At 39.2% G+C, this 18,877-nt stretch overlaps 1 protein-coding gene and 1 long non-coding RNA gene across 2 annotated transcripts in view; one reads left to right on the forward strand and one right to left on the reverse strand.

Moving 5' to 3' along the window:
- Positions 1 to 11: 11 nt before the first annotated feature.
- LOC135263311 (uncharacterized) overlaps positions 12 to 18,877 on the reverse strand; it is a 28,917-nt gene continuing 10,051 nt past the window's right edge. Inside the window, exon 2 of the long non-coding RNA XR_010332438.1 lies at positions 12 to 723. This is a non-coding gene — a long non-coding RNA (uncharacterized LOC135263311). The remainder of the gene's footprint in view (positions 724 to 18,877) is intronic.
- On the forward strand, positions 8,835 to 16,748 carry si:ch211-103f14.3 (zona pellucida-like domain-containing protein 1). Its single transcript, XM_064351186.1, has 10 exons — positions 8,835 to 9,119; positions 9,564 to 9,784; positions 10,383 to 10,567; positions 10,963 to 11,035; positions 11,355 to 11,452; positions 11,563 to 11,643; positions 12,434 to 12,602; positions 12,947 to 13,052; positions 14,162 to 14,182; positions 15,477 to 16,748. Exons 1-10 carry the CDS (start codon positions 8,999 to 9,001, stop codon positions 15,623 to 15,625), a joined length of 1,224 nt encoding a protein of 407 aa, XP_064207256.1. The 5' UTR covers positions 8,835 to 8,998; the 3' UTR covers positions 15,626 to 16,748.

Raw genomic sequence — 18,877 nt, forward strand, 5'->3', positions numbered from 1 at the left:
TTTTTGGGGGGGGGGGGGGGTTGTAACATTTCGTATAATGGCTTCCCTATTGCTGCCTCCTCATGTGCTGTCTGGAATCCTTAATAAGGAACTTCTGTGTTAAAATGTAAAGTGTTTGACTCATAAAACTGTTATTGCCTGCTAGGAAAACACAAGACAATAAAAAAGAATGAAGTGATTTAAAAGTGCAGCTGTGTCTCCTCGGTCTGTTAATTATACAGTTTTATTAAACGGACATTTGCTCAAGTTAAACTTACTTGTCCTTTACCGAGATAACAAACAGGCAAGTATTTTTTATGGCTTTTCTTTAATTCAGTCCCATGGATAAAGGTTTTACCATTGCTGTGAGACAAAGGTCACCTACACAGAAAGGCTAAATACTACAAAAGCTTAATAACTTTAAATCTCAATGAAATACGCTGGCCAAAAATGTATATGTGATGATAATCATAATCAATTACATGAATAAAAATATAATAACATATACTCATATCTTTGGATCATTACTTCCATTTTTACATTTCATCATTATTATTAGATTGTATTTAAAGTGCATTTCATGAGCGTAGGTGGATGGACTCTTCATACATGAGCTACGATGGAGCTGGTGGGGAGCAGGCCTTTGTGTCTCTGCAGACGGTTAATGAAGAGGGCCTTGATGTGAAGTGCTGGGTGGACCTGCTGAACACAAAAGCTGGACCTCGCTTAGCCTCTCTTTGAATCCTAAGTGGAGAAAGAAGATACATTACGTGACATTTACTCTGTGCCCTTGTTTAGTCGTGCCTCTGTTCACGTCTCCACGGTTACTTTCACCATATCCTGACGCCAACGCCCCTTCTCCTTCAAAATGAGCACATATTGTGTGTCATATATTAAGTTTTGTTAAATCTGTATAGAGACCATTAGTGATTGAAATAGGGTAAGAAAGCTTGCTCTATTATAATGCGCTTCATTCAGTATCCGTCCAAATAAGCAGATTTTCTGAAGCTTGTGCGATAGTCCAAAATCCAAGTGCATTTGCGTAGTTTGTGAATGTTCTATGGTTAAACAGCAGTGCGCAGATATGCGCTGATATGCAAAACGAGATGAAAAATAAACAAACAGGAGGAAAACAGTTCTTCACAAAGTAATTTCCATAGACTTAGGCAAAGACCTTTGAGGAGCTACCCTCTTCCGTGGGGCCAACGCCCAAATTTCTGACGCAGCCCTGATGGAAATAAGCCGTTTCTGACCCCAGAGTCTCCGCTGTCAAGTATAGAATCATATTTCACTTTAACATTGCTAGAAATAACCCTTCCTTTAAATTCTCCCCTGAACAGAACACCAGAACAACAGACAACAATGACTGACCAAACTATGATACAATGCAGCACATTAATCACCAGGACATATCAACCCATAACCAGACTCATAAAACCTTTTTGCTTTTCTCAATTGACAATCAGAAGTAGGCCAACTGACGTCTCTTGGAAGTTGCTAGCTTTGAATACAATGTATGGTGACATAAATGTGCTAAGCACCTAAAGGGGGGGGGGGGGGGTGGGTCAATGGAAAAATGTAATGCTCTAATTTCAACCCAGCAGGCCCTAGTTAGTTTCACTTTACATTAACTAAATTAGAACCATAAAAGTTACAATTTCTACTTGAATAATTCACGCAGAATCTGAAAATTAAATATGCGGTTTCCAACATATAATTTAAGTGCTTAGTATGAAACTGAAGCCTACAATCAGCAAATTGAGAGCTTGAAAGAATAAAATGAGTGAATTAGTCATTTCCTTCTAAGCATTTGTGGCCCTGTGTGCATGAGTACATAACCTAAGTTCCTGTCTATTTTTAAACAAATATCCCTTTATTCTTGATCCCATGAGGGGCTTTCTTTAAAAATTTTCACCCTGTCCACGAAGGGACACTTCACAAATTTACAGATCAATCACCAAAAGTAATATAACCCACAGCCAACCCAGCTGTGGCCAAAGCTAGAACTCTAGCGGTGTTCAGCGAATATGTCTGTGCATTTGAAGGGAAGATGGCAGCTCAGTATTTCTGAAGGGATCTCCGAGGGACATGCTGTGGAAGGGCTGGCGTTTCAAGAGCAGGGATAAACAACGTTGTCAAATACACACATTTGAAATGCGCATATTCAATTCTTTCATGTTTCATACGCAATACGAGTTGCTTGATTCTTTTATGTATGGTTTATGCACCTGCATCAACTGCAAATCAACCTGCATCTCCACCGTTATTTTTTTAAAGAGTGCAGAATGAATAAAATCGAAAACATTGAATTAGTCAGTTGAGTACATCACTTATTCACGTCAGTTGAGGGTTTTAAAAAGTAATATGCTGCTCAGAATTAGCGCTGGGAGTGCAAAACCCTTATGAACATCTGCCAAACAAAGAAGAACAGCAATTCACAGTGACTAAGGCCCAGTGGGAATTAATAAACATTTCCTTTATTCTAAGTATTTGTGGCCCTGTGTGTATGAGTGCATAATGTAAGTTCCTGTCTATGTTTATGCAATATCCCTTTATTCTTGATCCCGCAGGGGTTTTACTTTTTATTTTCACTCTACCTATGAATCCTGGCCTAAGCCTTTCTGTGTGGAGTTTGCATGTTCTCCCCGTGTCTGCGCGGGTTTCCTCAGGGTACTCCAGTTTCCTCTCACAGTCCAAATACATGCATGTAGGCTAATTGGAGACTCTAAAAATTGCCCATAAGTACGAGTGTGTGAGTGAATGGTGAGTAAATGGTGTGTGTGCCCTGTGATCGATTGCCGGTGTGCCCAGGGTGCATTACTACCTCTCGGTCCATGCACTCAGGAATAGGCTCCAGCACCCCCCACAACCCTATCCAGGAATAAGCGGGTATAGATAATAGATGGATGGATGGATAGACCCTGTACATGAAGGGGCCCTCCACAAATTCACTGATCAATCACCAAGAGTAATATAACCCCCCCCCCCACCAACCCAGCTGTGGCCTGTGGAAAGGCTGGTGTTTAAAGTGCAGGAATAAGCAATGTTTTCAAATATATGCATTCCAGATACACATATCATATCTTTTATGTTTCATACGTAATGTGGGTTGCTCGATTCTTTTTTGTATGGCCTACACACCTGTGTCAACTTCACCATTATTTTTTAAAGGAGTGCAGACAGTCAGTCAGACTGGGAAAGCAGAGAGGGTTACAGATGAGATGAGATCACAGTACGGAAAGTGCCTTTTGCGGGGAATCACACGGCTGGCCGCACCGGGGGACTTGTATGTGGGTTGAGAGTCAGCAGGCCCCACCATTACATTACATAGCAATCACTTGGCAGATGCTGTTATCCAGAGTACAGTAGTGGATAACATCAGGGTTACTCTCTTGAATACAAAAATGCAGCATCACTAAGAGGGCACAAACGCCCATTAATGATCACAAAGCATAATGTTAACCTAACCGCCAATAGTTTGTATTGTAACAAATGGAACCACTAGGCAGAAAACCTATGGTTACACAGCTTTACCTATAACCCAATCCAACAGTAAGTCCAGATAAAGGAAGAAAAAGACTGGGTATCTAAAGTGGGCAAGGTGCAGTCTGAAGGGGTGAGTTTGTGTTGAAAGAGGAGCAGGGTGTCTGCTGTCATGACTGCAGTGGGAAGCTCTTTGCAGCACCTGGGGGCCCAGAACAGACAGAGACAAGACATGACCTGGAAGTGCAGCATGAGGAAGGATGTGCCAGATGTGCCAGATGCCCAGAGGTAGCTCAACAGAGAGTCACATGGTCTTTCCACCTTCCACACTGTAAAACCTTACAGAGTATTTCAATGAACAAATTAAGTAAATGTTAGTCAGATATTACAAGAAACTAAATTCACTCAACTTGGCTAAGAACCAACATCTCAGCGATTAATTATTATAAATAGCACTTAATAAACTTGAATATAATTTGTGTTAGCAGATTTCAAGAACAATTCAGAAAATGTAAGCAATTGCTACACAATGTAACTGGGGTGAATTGCTTTTCCGCGTGTGTGTGTGTGTGTGTGCGTGTGCGTGTGCATGCATGCGTGTGTGTGTGTGCATCTGTCTGTCTGTCTACCTGTCTTTAAACAAAATTATTACATTTGCAAGCTGCATTATGTTTTCACAGTTTCTGTGTGGAAAAAAGCTTATTTCCCAAACATAGATATTTGAGGTGTGTCAAGACCAAGTAATAATGTACTAGGTCTACATGTATTTGTATGGAAGGCCGCAGAGAACATGGGTACACTCAGTAATTCAGTGGTCTTGTAAATGTGACAGTAACAAAAAAGTTACACTGTCTCAATAAAATTACCAACAAATCACATTGCTTAAATATTGTTAAACATTTTGTTGGAATTTATTTAAACGATAAAGAATAGACCAGGAGCACTACTTAATTTAATAAATTATTAGTCATTCCAAATCAATATTATTCATCCTGAAGAACAATTTAAGAAAATATGTAGATGTCCGCCACTGTTCTAGTTAGCACCGCCCACTTTCCCAGAGTTCTATGCGGCACAGCAAGATTCATACTGATATTGCAAAATAAATGTTGTTAAAGTTGCTGAAAACATTCAAGTATTACAGTGTGCTTTGCAGTGTAGCTTCAATGTAGATACGTACTTATTGAGTTAAGGGTGAAATTAAACCATGTGAGAGTTTACTTTGTGTGGGTGGGACCCCCTTGGATTGTGCTTAACAAAAATCTTTCTTTTGCTGCTAAAAGAGTGCATGTTTTTAAGAAGATGTAGTACCTAGGCAAGAGAAGAGCTGTGCAGTTTGTCTACCACATTATCATGAGCATGTGGACTTTGAGTATTTACAAATATTTCATATGAATCACAGGTACTGAGTGAATTAAGCAGTTTACATTTATATGATTAAGTTTTACTTTGTTTACATAAGTGTAACAACAACAACAATTCCAGTTTCACTTACACCAATATTGAAAATATAGAATACACTTATTATTTAGTTGACCAACTCAAATGGCTCAAGGCAATTGGTTACCTTAAACCATTCAAGCAAACTTCACTAATTAGGTTTTATAGGTTACCTTCCACTGTTTCGGGAGGTATTTTGTATTTTCAACCGAATAAATTTTAGCATATATTTGCCCATTGCTGTTGAAGTGGCTGCCGTGGTTGTTCTAGTCATTTAGTGTAACATTTTACACCTATCCCACCGCTCAATTATCTGAGCCTGATCCTAGGCGGCAAAGTGCCTGCAAACTTTTTGTTTCACACAATCATTTAACAACCAGTTTCCGCTTAATTACTGCCTGTCTGAACCAATTTAGCCTCCCACCTGGAATTTTGAAAGTTTGAGCTTCAAAACGGTCTGGAATGCCTGCTGGGCTGTGGCAGTGTTCAATCAAAATGGCCCAGGAGCGATCCTTTCTTTCACAAGATACTTTCCCTTCACTTCCATATAACGCATACATATTTTCAAATCTACTTTAGGCTTGTAATGCCATATTCTTCCACCACAAGGGAAAGACAATACAAGAGAAAAAACCAGAGATGGGAGAGCAGAGACAGATAAATGTGCTGCATATGATGTGGCCATAGGAGAAAGGTAGTGATTTGATCTGCTAGCCTCCGGTGTGTAAAAATCATTGCGCTCAGTGAGAGCTGGCATCTGCCCGTGGCGGAGTGCCTGGGCACTGTTGTAGCTGTGGGTGTAAAGTGGGAAACGGCACTCCCCAGCACATTCGCCTGTCAGTCTGAGAAGCACCGAAGTTGCTTAGCAGACGGCATCATCCGCAGCATCAGCCAAAATCACATGCGAGGACAGGGAATAAAAGGGTACAAGCCAGCACACGGGACTGTGCCACTGGCACGTGGATTCCATCAAAACTGTCTCATTAACAGCTCAAAAATACAACTTTTTTTCCTTGGAATCATCAGAGGTTTTTATGGCAGCAGCAAGGCAGAGAGATAATGTCACATCTCTTCTGACTGCCTCATTATAAGTGAAATGCTGGAAAATGGACCTTCCCATCTCACTAATAGCATGGGTGGCAGAGGAGTTCTGCTGAAAATGTAGTCAAGTAGCAGCGACTACAAAGAATTATCCACTGCCCCATTTATATGGGGAGAATGGCCAAGGAAACCTGACAGGGTCATATCTTCCTACCCGACACTGTAACTCGCAAGTGCCTTATTGAAAGGGGATTTTGAAATTAGCAGTCCCCACTCTGCACAATACCAGCATAAGACCTTAATGACTGATGTGAAACAGAGAAGGTCTTTTTTTTGTTTTGCCAGATTTTTCACCTGAATGATTGCTGGACAGGGAGAACAATAGGACAAAATTGCTTGATGTAGGATTTTAGACCTCATGTGCACTCAGACTAACACTCCAGTGTTGTTCTAGCAGGGACCTGACATTTATAAGGGGCAAAGCAGTGCAAACTCTGTACACACCGGAGAATTAACATCCTTACTGCATCATTAACAATGAACACAAGATTGCCTGGCCTCATGCACATCAATACTGAGACACTGTACACACATACAGTGTCTGTACAAATGCTGTCTATATGAGGTGGCTGTGATGTAGGGATTCAGAAACCGGGATGGTAAATCAAAGGTTGCAGGATCAACAATTAAGTAGCTAGGAACTTTTCACTTTGACAGATTAGGTCATGCCAATAGGCCTCAGTCGAGAGAGTCAGACATGTATGTATGATAAATGGTTGCCAATTCACATCTCCGGTGGGATGTGACACTTGAATTGAGTGCCAACTTTATCTCTATCAAAAGCAAATGCATCTAATGCCAAATAACAAACTGAAGAAAGTAATCATAAGGCTACCTGAACACTCCCCTCAATACAAAATATAAGAATAACAACAGCTCCTTTCCCATTCATCTTCATAATGACTGATGCTGACGTGCAACACAATCCTCCCTTTAATACCATGGCTATTTAACATTTTGAACAGGTCCATGAGCAGAAAATATTTCACTGAACTGAAATCATTTCTTGGTTAAATTCATATCTATTTCAAGACAGCATGTGAAGCAATACATTTTACTGACTTTTATTGAATTTCTTGTTCAGTAATCCAGAATATATTACTGTTCTATTTTCTGCATACTGTAACCAGTTTGTTTTCTCAATGGACTGAAGTTTTAGTGGCCTCTACAAATAAATGCTTCTTTTAAAAAAGAGTTTTCAATAGAGTACATAAACATTACTGATGATGGTTCAGTGATCCTGCGGTATTCACAAAACAATTGTGGACTATTGTGAATTCCCTAGTCCCCTCAGAAAAGATGAATTATTAAATTCTAAAAACACTGTGAGAGATTTTGTACTGTAATGAAATTGTGACATCTTTTAATGTATTCTAATAATGCATTGGCTCTACCAGGCTGACATCATTTAGTGTGTTCCTTCAGAGCTAAAAAAGTCAATGTTGGACTTAAGGAGCAGGTAACTGAACTCAGACCTGTGCAGAACCACAAGAATTTATCAATAACTGAAGCTGTGACAGCACACCTTGGCAAAAGCAACCTCTTTAAAGTATCTGTTTAAAACACATCTCATCTTCAACCGTTAAAATACAGTTTATTATACAGTAAGAGCAGTTTCAGATAGTGAAAGCTTTCATCAAAATGTATCTCAACTTATTCCACCCAAGACAGGATATGAAATGTAGATACAATAAAATAATGAACGGTAAAGGAAATCGATGAACAACTTCAGCTGAACCAAAGACCAATTTAAAAGCAAAAAACAATCAAACTGCCATTCTTATAGACTGTATGCTCCTGCTACTGTTTACTAAATGCAATAATAACTTATACTTTTGTGTGGTGTCAGTTAAGAATTGGTTTTTGGTTACTGTATGGTGACCCCTATTCTTTGCATTTCCTACTTTTTAATTAGACTCCTACGTCCATTTCTCCCCTTTTAGATAGCTTGCTGATTTGTTATAATTAATTGAGCGCCTTTGTAATGTAAGAGTGATGGACAGGTATTGATTAGCCAGCTGATGTTAAGCTAATATTGAGCATAACTGAGCTAGGCCTGATTTTGTTCTCTGCATACCTATCAATGCACGTAAGAAAGTAACTATTGTTCCAGCCCTCCATGTTTAGAGAACCTATTTAGAGAACTAAAACAAAACACAAACAAATAAAAAATAAAAAATATTTTAATCCAAAAAGAAACCACATTTACAATTGTGAATAATTTTACAGTTCACCAGCTAACCAAACTAACTAACCAAAATCTTCCAGGTTGAGAGAATTTTCCAGTACGTCATATTCATATTCCTATTACAAAACAAGGCATTATGGGCTCATTATTGGCCTTTCAACCTTTCACTTCTCAAACAGAATGCCTGCACAAGGACTGTATCTTTTGATCTTATTTTTTAAATGTCAAGTTATCAAATTAAATCTTTGTCTATTCTCAGAATCACCGGTTCAATATAAAGGCCACAACGGTATTGTTATGGGTTCTGTAAAAAAGGGGGAACACAAAGCATTGTCTGTGTCCCCAAAGGAATCAGTGCTTACTTCATTAAGTTTCATATTAGAATGCCCAGGTGATCTGTATTTTAAACAAAATCACAAAGCCAGTTGGTCATTGTTTCTCACGTAGCTTTGTGTCAGGTTTCAGCCTTTGCCTTCAGGGAAGGTCCATGGCATCTTATCCACAAAAGTGAATATTGTTCTAACCAAAGTGGACCGGGGCGACCACGCCAAACTGCACTGACCTTGTTTCTGTCCAATCCCATGGAGAAGCTCTCAGTATAAAATCGGCATATGTCACCATAGGCTGGAAAGGCAATAGCTAACCTTAACAAAGTCTAGGGAAGACATAGCAGAGACAAGGTGAATAGAGTGCTCTAATAGCACATTCAAGACCTTATATCTTCTTTCGCCTTCCTTGCCTTGGTCAGAATACTCACTGAGAAGTCGGTCAAAGTGACTTACTCGCACCTTCTATATCTGTACAGACATGGGCACTGGAAAGATGGACACAATACATTTTCTCTGTTTCTTCATCTTCGCCTTGGCATTCATCAAAAGCAGCCAATCTCTGAACAGCACTGATTGTGGTGCAGGATACAGACGTCCAGGTACAAGGCTTATCTCTTTATTTCAGCTATACAATGGTTGGTAAAACTACTCTTAATTTTGGGCTGGAAAAATGCTGAATTGCTTTCCTGCAAATCAAGCGAGAAAGCTGGAATTCCATTGTGTGCTTTTTTTCTATGTAAATTTGCATGACATATCTCCAGCTGCTGTCAATGGTAAAGTTGGATTTTTATCTGTCAGGGTTAGGGATGGATAAATTATTTTACTCAGCTGAAACAACTTAATTTTCAGTATGTAAAGAAAATGAAAGGCAAACGTCTTTTTGAAATGAATGTCTAATTTAGAGGACGCGTGATCCTTTTTAAATAAGAGTGCATTATATTATGTAGATATTCCCTAAATTTATTGAAATCTGTTCTGAAACCCAGTATTAAGGAAATCTTTAACCACTTAACCACTCTTTTGCATATTTTCCATCTCGTCAGAGTACACTGACATCTCTGTGGAATGTGGGACCACCACCATCGACCTGGCTATCCTCGTCTGCCCAGTCATATACACCGGCTACAATGAATCGCTGTTGGTAATGAACAATGTCCAGAATAATCCAGACTGCAAGGGGACCCTGGATTCCACTGCAAACCCCCCAGTTGTGCGGTTCAAATTCCCACTGAACCAGACCAATGCCTGTGGCAGCTTCTTCAGAGTAAGTGCTATAGTGTTGAGAGATGGCAAGCATGGTGGAGTTATTTTTCAGTATGAAATAAACCTTGAGAGGGTGATTATAATTCCAATAGAGTACACACAGTACAGTCCCTCCCGGACACTATATAAACTCTTAACAGGTCATATTCAGAAACTAGGAGCCACATTAGCATTTTTCAGTGTTGTATCTCTGTCTGATGATTGTGGGTTTTTGATTCCTGACAGATCCTAAGGTATGAAAGTTTCCCTCACTTTGTCATCATTGAAACCCTAATTAGGCTTGAATTGTCTGCTTTCTGGCTGCTGTGGTTAAGTAGTGACGAGGAGGTTGTATAAAGGATCTAATAATACGACGTAATGGATCTTATAATTAAACCTACAGACTTTACTTTACTACTGCATTTTTTTTTTATAGAGGAGGCATGTTTCAGAATGGATTATTTTCCACATCTATCAGTTCACTGCACTCGAAGTTCACTGCACATCATTTTCAGTGTTAAATAAACAAACCAAGTTTATACCAAGTCTAACGGGGACCATATTAAAGCTAATAAATTTTTGGCAGTAAACGTTTCGCTCTGTGTCCCTGTTCACTTCAGACGACCAGCGCGGCTGGCACTGGGATATTTTCAGATTTCTCCAACATCCAGACGGTCAACATCAGTGGTGTAATTCGGTCAAATGATCCCACCATCGGTATCGTCACCTACAATGCAGAACTGAAGTATTTCTACTCTTGCGCCTACCCTCTGGAGTACCTGGTCAACAACACGCAGATTGATGTGTAAGCTTGTCATAAGGCAATCAGTTGTACACATCCCTTTTATACAGGTCTTGCATTATCTGTAGAAGGCTATATGGACACATTTGCCACATTAGTTTTGAAAACAATTAAATGAAGAGGTAATAATGTAATCTTACTTACAGCAACAGTCCGTGAGTCCCAGCACAAGCTGGCCTTACAAAAACAGCAGGGACTGGGCTGAAGTGGTGAAGCACAGACTGGGAATCAATGCTATGCATTTTCATTGAAGCTCTTGTAATTCTGGTGCTGGGACTACCTATTTGAATGCGTTTGAACTTATCTGAAGGATCACTGTATTGCTTACTAGACATTGTACTGCCTGCTGTGATACCTGTGAGCATGACCCCATTCCTTTCCCCATCTTCTCCCTCCAGGTCGGCATCCTCCATCGCGGTGAAAGACAACAATGGGAGCTTCATCAGCACACTGAGCCTCGAGCTGTTCAGCGTAAGCCAATCCGACAGACATGGGCACGCGGTCAGGCTGCCAACTCAGATAGCATTACAGTTCTAACAGGGCAAAGTCTAAGTGGCTGACCAAGGCAGCCGCTCAGTAAATACAGGTTAATTTCTTAAGGTTGAAAGGTGAGCAACACAATACGATGCCATTCAAAAAGCGATTAAGTGTTGGCAAAAAGAGAGGGATAAAACCCGTCTGACATGACAGGAGTCGTAGCCAACTGCGATTACCGTCCTCTGTTCTACAGTGAGCTGCTCCTCATATTTAGCCAATACGCATAATGTTTTATCTCAATGCCACTCTCCAGGATCCAGGATACACCTTACCAATGACCATTCCTCCCTTGGGAATTGAGCTGAGGACCAATATCTATGTGCAAGTCAAGGCGACAAACTTGACCTCCGAGTAAGGTTCATTATGCTTGCTTAATTTACCCAGTGAAGCTTTGTGTTGGCAAAACTGATCAAACAATGATGTTATCCACAACAATTCCACGTTTCTCTGTCTGCCTACAGATACAATGTGCTTCTGGACCGATGCTATGCATCCACATCTGTATACCCCACCAACTCAACCTTTTTCAACCTCTTTGTCTCGTGAGTGTACACCTCATCAAAGGAACACATTCTAGTACATTTATTTCATCTGGCAGAACTACACTAAGAGTTTTATATAATATAGTGGGTAATGTTGCCTTTTTTGCAGTCCCCTAAGTACCGGGTATTTACCAGGTAAATTCATGGTAAAAAGGCACACAGGCAATTCCCACTAGTACAAAATAGGTAAATACTAAAAAACTAAAACTGAAATACTTAGAAACACCTCCTGTATTAGTCGAGACCTATAAATTCAAGTAGCTACCTTGTAGTAATCAAAGGTTTAGGTTGGTTATAGCCTGAGTTTAACAGTGTATTTCCTAGAAATAATACTTTCTTAGAAACACCTCTATTAGAAAGTAAGTATTGTCTAAATTCTTAGGAAGTAAACAATCATACTCAGACTATGACCAAGCTAAATCTTTGATAACTACAAGAGAGTCAATTGAATTGATAGGTAATAGAGGAGGTGTTTCTAAGTATTTCAATTTTAGTTTCTAAATATTTACTTTCTTTCCAGTGGTTAATTACCCAATCACATGGGACAGTAAAAGGATGTGTTCCCGTATAGTGTAGTACATAGCCTTACCACTAGGGATCATAATGACTGATTTTCATTATGAAAGTCATAGTTTCCTCTCGGATACAAAAACATCAGTGTAGCTACTTCTTAAAATCAATGATGACAATAGCCAATTAAAGTATGCATTTGAATACAAAATATAAAAAGAGTGCATGAGAATTGATTCTTTCCTCCGCAACTGCCTATCTTTTTTTTTTTATATAAAAGATGCTCGAGAGACCAGATGACAACGATGAGTGTGAACGGAGAGAGTCAAAGTGCTCGGTTCTCATTCCCAGCCTTCCGTTTCCTCGAGCAGCAGAATGAGACTGTCTCCACCTACTACCTGCATTGCATCACCAGACTGTGTGAGAGGAGTACCTGCTCTTCGTTCAAGGTGATGTTACCATGGCTACCGGAGACCATGGTCCAAAACATGCATGAGATCACATTAGCACAATTTCTCTCAGTTGCAAGTCAGAATGGTGTAAGCTTTCAGTAAGAAAAATAACGGCTAATGCAAAACACATTAATAACTTTATACAACAAGATATTATTTTTTAAGTTCAAGTTCTGGCATTTGCCCACAGAAACTAATTTTAAGTTTATTTAAAATTCAGACCACCCCTGAATGTTGAAAAACAATGAAATGAATCAAGTTTAATCGAACATTTGGAATTAATTACTCTCATACCTATTCAAAGACATAAATACTAAAACCTTTCTTCTTACTACCCACAGCAATGTAACAGGAAGAAGAGAGAGGCGGATTCAACTGGCATTACAAACGGCTTGTCCGACTCCAAAACCATCAGTGGAGGGCCAATCATCACCAAATCAGACAGTAGTATGTGCCTACACCTCTTCTGCTTTCTCTTCCTCCACCACCGTACACACTTTAAACACAGGACTAAAATGTTTTCTTTTTCTTGGACAACCAAGACTAGTACACAACAAGCACCTTTTGGTTTTATTTTTATTTGTCCTTTATTTATACAAGTGAATTCCATTTAGATTTTCTTAAAAAAAAATACATTTTTCAGGGGAGTGCAGGCAAGAGGTTACGACACACAATGTAAAATACAATGCAGCACAGTATAATGAAAACCAACAACCATGAAACAGAATGAGCCTTCACGAACATACCGGTCAACAGCAGCTTATCTGCCAAAGCAAGAACATACACCGGCTTTTATGGATTAAAACAAAAGCTGTTCACTGCAGGTGATCTAGGTACACTTTCATACCAGCTGTGAACCTGTCATTCTCTTTCATTCACTCTCCATTCCAGCTTTCCAGTCCTTCCATAAAACAAAATACCTGACATTGCTTTTGCATACAATATTTTCCTTGTGTCCATTTAACACCATCCATTAGTATTTTACCATCTTCTCCCTCCCACAGTGGGTACTGTCCACCGCACAACTGTACCTAGCTTCCAGGAATCAGTGTTCATCACGTGGGGACACTCCATCACCATTAGGATCACCATTAAGACATACAATACCTTCTGAAAGAGCACCTGGGAGCTCCCACGTCTCACCTCATATTGCATTACACATTACATTCTCTGTCAGCCCGCCCCCCTTTGAAAACATGTCCCTTCTTATTGTCTAAGCCTGCTGCGCACAATGGACACCATAAAGGCATGACCTTGTTTTTAACAATGTGACCCATGTGCAGACTAATTAACAGTCGTATCACCTTGCATCATTTCATCATTTTCAGTCCCATTCTAGATATTGGTACAGCCATTGCCTCAATGTGATGAATTGTAATGTGCAGGGGGAACCTATACAAGGGATGGTGTCAATCTCAATAAGCAGCTCAGAAGATTGACAATGACAGTGATTTATTATAAAAACGTATTTTACAAATTCTCAAACTGAACAGAGATGTTACTGGATATACATTTCAAAATAACATTTTTTATTTGTTTTTGTGTTTGTTTTTCAGTTCAAACATCGAAAGAAGAAGGTAAGCTATATTCATATTTAATGCAGTAATATCTCCTCTATTTGAGCAGTATTTCTCAGCCAGTCCATACGACCCTTCCACTCAAAAACAAGGTGGATGGTTTCATAGTAAATTATCACCATTTTGTTTCAACAATTGTAGCAAACCGAATTGAGAATGGCCTAGCAATAAAGAAGCAGTGTTTTTATAGTGAGATGATACACATTAACAACAATATATAATGCTAGTTCTTGTTTGTACAGTCTGCCCTTTCAGAATGAAAACAATGCAGTGGACTTGATCCATTTATCTGTGTAATTCTAGCTGTAGGGATGGTTAGACCATTTTTTATTACATTACATTGCTGGCATTTAGCAGATGCTCTTATCCAGTGCAACTTACAATGCAAACAAGAGCAAAGATGCACAGGGTCTGAAAACAGAAAAAGAACTTCACTCCCTTCAGTTGTTGAGGCTATTTAAAGGTGGTAGAGAGGGTTGGAGCTATTTGTTTATTCATTTATGGAATGTTTATTTAACCAGACAGTTCAGTTGAGAACAAATTATAATTGCACAACATTGAACTGGGCAAGCAGCAAGCATTGCAGTGCCAAAGTCAACAGCACATCACAAGAAACAAGATTAACAGCAACATAGAGGCCTCTCAGGGGGAAAGACTGTCGGAGAGCTCTAATGGGCCAAACATACAGTAAATGGTCATAAATTTAAAGATATAATGCAGTATATGAAATAATACATTTGAATATATGGATGGACTCTACATATATTTTGAAATACATACCAATATATTGTTTGTATAATTTGAAATGATATATTTGAATATATGGAAAGACTTAACATTTATACAGTGGTTAGCATGGTATCCTCTCCCACTGGAGACCCTTTAAATGAATATATTTTGTAATATATTAGGATCAGTATATTGTTACTTTTTACAACATATGGAAAATGGCAATCTCTTGTATACTTCGCAATATATTTTTCTAGATGTTTTAAAATATAATACTGCTAATACTATATAATACTATAAACCTCTCCATATATGGGAAAACACATTTTTGTTATGTAAGGGAGGAAGCAGTTAAAATGGACATTGAAGGGGAATAAATCACTAGCAGAAAAATGAACTGAAATACAGCCGGCCTTTTTGCTAAGAACACAGAGTGGGATGAGTCGACTATAACGCACTGGCTGTCTGCAAACTGAGCGAGTAGATCATTCTGATTGAGAAGATGCTATCGCCACTGCCGTCTCTGGGGAACACTAAAAAGCTATACCTTCTCCTCGGTGTGCAGTGCTGTCTGAGTCCAACAACGCTGAAGCCTCCGTTGGTCTGGGCGTGGCTGTCGGCATTCTGGCCCTCGCCTGCATCGTTATGGTCGGCATGGGATTCTTCTTCTACCGGAGACTGCACCCTGGCACCTCCAAAGTCTTCCACAGCTAAGCAGCGAGCAGGACAGGACCTGATTCTTCATGGTAACTTGAGGTTATCTCCTTCAGAGTGGCGTTTTAAGAAGTTTTTTAGCGTGGCTATATTACAGCACTGGTGAAGGACTGAGCGCAAGCTCATAATTGCTACTGTTTATGTTTCTCATAGCTATTCATGCTTAATAGCAACATTGTTGTTAGCGATATGTGATAGATCCTTGTTATAATCGTAGCAAGATGTATGTGTATATATTAAAGTGCATAAGTGAAAAGCAAGACTATCTTAAGGCAACTTACTCAAACAACAACCTGCATTTGTTGTTACAGTTCTTTACACCTGCAGGAAAACTAATCTATTAATGTATAGCAATGCTTTGCAAGATTAGACTTAAAAGACAAAAAACTGGCCAAATGTAGATTGTATCACCAGAATGCTTACAGCCCTCAACTTCCATTTCGATAATTTCGAGAACATGTATCAGATATTTTACTGAATTTGAACCAAAGCCATCCAACTAAAGAGATTATATTTTAAAACAAGAGTGTCTGTGTTTGTTAAAACAAGAAAAAAAAAATGAAATTACCTAGATACACCCAAAATACCTATGTGTGAAAGTATGTGGTGTTATGAAAGTGAAAACATTTTGTTTAGCAAGACACTGTTGTACCCTCTTAAGTATTATTTTTTTGTTATTTATTAATCTTAATACAACAAAAAAAATTGGATTTAGAAGAGTTATTCTTTGACAGCCATTCATATAAAAGTAAAATAGAACACTGGTGTCTATCCACCCCTCATCAAAAATATGCACTTTCAACTTTGCCCCATTATAAATCCACACTTTCAAAAAAAGGGACAGAGTATTTACTAAATTATTTGTTTCGTTATGTTTTAATATTCATATATTATTTATATTATATATGGAAGTAAGAGCCATTCAAGTGTGGTTAAAGACAGAAGTAAAGATAACATTCCTTGTGGTTTAATATTTATAAAAGACCCATGTTCTGGAAACTGTTTGTAAAAGCTTTGTTTTTATTTCAGTTACAAATGATTTTATGTACATCAGATGTATATACTTGTGTCATTTATTCATAAATGCATACACCATTACTATTAAAGCTTCCAGGAACAAGAACATACTGAATGATTTTAATTGTTTTCTCAAAGTGATGGCCGCTGCAGTTTCCATAGAGACGCAGCCTCAGAGAAATTGTCGTGGGAAATACCTCCCCAAAGCCAGTTGGAGTTTTTTTCTAAGACAACCTGTGATGTCTCTTGGCGTGACATCACTTTCTTGACCCTGTTTTAAAATAGTTTGTTTTTACCCCATTCAGTGTAACAGAGGTTTCAATTTCAGTGAGACTCTATCCTCCATTGTGTCCACACAAACCCCTGCAAATCTGATCTTAGCTTCACTTAAACTCACACTAAAACCACTGACACTTAAACTAGTCCTCCAGAAGACAGATGGGTGAACAAAAACCTGAAACAATAACAGAATCAAAGACTGTGTTACCTCCGGAAACACAATGCCGGTTTTGCGAATGTGAGTCACTCATTTAAGCCCAAAAACCTTTTTTCCACCTACAGTAAAGTAAGCAAATGACTCATACATACTTTGGTCATTAAGAGAAAGGACTCATGTTTCCAGCAATAGCAGGTACAGTGGTCTGTCTTCTGTTCGGAGTGACCAAGAAGATAATAGGGTTTATCCCATGTAGGCTCATACAAAGGGAAATACATTACAAAAAACATAAATAAATGAATAAATAAAAGGTTGTCTTGTTTTATGGCATAATTTGACATCAGATGGGTTCATGCCACAGAAACCAGGAAAAGCTCTGGTCCCAGGAGCCTCACCAAAGCCAGGAAAGCTGCTTTTTCCTGCTACCAGTAACAGGAGCCAACAGCCACTAAAAGATGGGAAACTGGCTCTTACCAGAGACTGGCTCTTGGTCTAGCCCACTCTGCCAGCAAGCCTGAAGTGTCCAGCCGTTGTCAGCATGTACAGGTGCATTTACATTTAGCCATGTAGCAGATGCTCTTATCCGTGACTCGGCTCACCCGACACCCAATCAGGAAGGAACGGCAAGGTTACCAGAGGTGGGAGAGGTCTGGCATTACTGTAAGACTTGATAAATAGGAAAGGGGATAAAGTTCCTCTTGCTGCCCTGTAACGTTTTGTATTTTACTCACATATAACTACAGAGATGTGACTTTAATGATATATAGAGAAGTGAGTGCTAATATAAATCCACAGCACAAAAGTTGTTACTTGGCAAGCAGATCTGATATGGGTGACAGTGATCTTCATTTGGGGCTCCACTCAGTTACTATTGCCAATAAAAGTGACCAGAGATACCAAAGTGACCAGAGATACCGTCCCTTTCACTGTTAAGTGCTTGCAGGAAATTACAGTAGAGAGTGTTCCAAGAGAGTAATGCTTCAGCACTTTTATGGAGAACAATTTGCTACAACAGCAGATTTTTCTCTTTCACAACTTTGGTTTGGCTTCCAAGGAAATTTATATTGGTTGAGCAACAATGAACTGAGCATGCGTTTGCTGTGGGCCAGCTGATCCCTTATGGAAATTGAATACACAGCGCAGAAACATATGGTTTGTTTGGAGAAAAAAAATTGACAGCAGTGTAATATCTTAAAGCAGCAATAAGTTGTATAGTTGCAATATATAATGAAGTGTTGCAAAATACTCATAATATTGTAGTGATACGCCCATGAGGCTGCCCAACTGCTCTGCTCATGGGGAATTCACCTTTAATGCAGAGCTTAGCACAGCAGCCTCCCATGGAGAACAGAATTTGAGCCTTGCTGGATCCCTGCCATTACAATATATTTACTCCAGTATATTTACAGATATATTCAATTTTCCTCAGGGGACTGCAGGATTTATGATGGTACATTCATCTGGACTGTCTCAGCATGACAGATTAAGGCAGCAGCTCTCCACTGAACTCCTCTAGTGAAGCTGAAGGGCTTCCCAATCAATGAGTTTATAACAGAAATGGACACATTACACCAGGCTGCTTATCACATCATACAGCAGATAAGCTGCCGATTTCTGAGCTTTCTGAATGGCATGGAGGAAGAAGGTGTGCTCTTTAATTGGCTACATGAATTATTGATAGAAATCTAGTTTTCATTAACATTCAGCAGAATGCACAATTTTTTGTAAGAAAAAACTTTCCAGTGCAGATAAGTTCAAACCCATGAACACATCCCCACATTCTCATTTTCAAGGTCTGT

The sequence above is a fragment of the Anguilla rostrata genome, chromosome 9 (assembly GCF_018555375.3).
Source record: "Anguilla rostrata isolate EN2019 chromosome 9, ASM1855537v3, whole genome shotgun sequence".
In the NCBI taxonomy this organism is placed as follows: domain Eukaryota; kingdom Metazoa; phylum Chordata; class Actinopteri; order Anguilliformes; family Anguillidae; genus Anguilla; species Anguilla rostrata.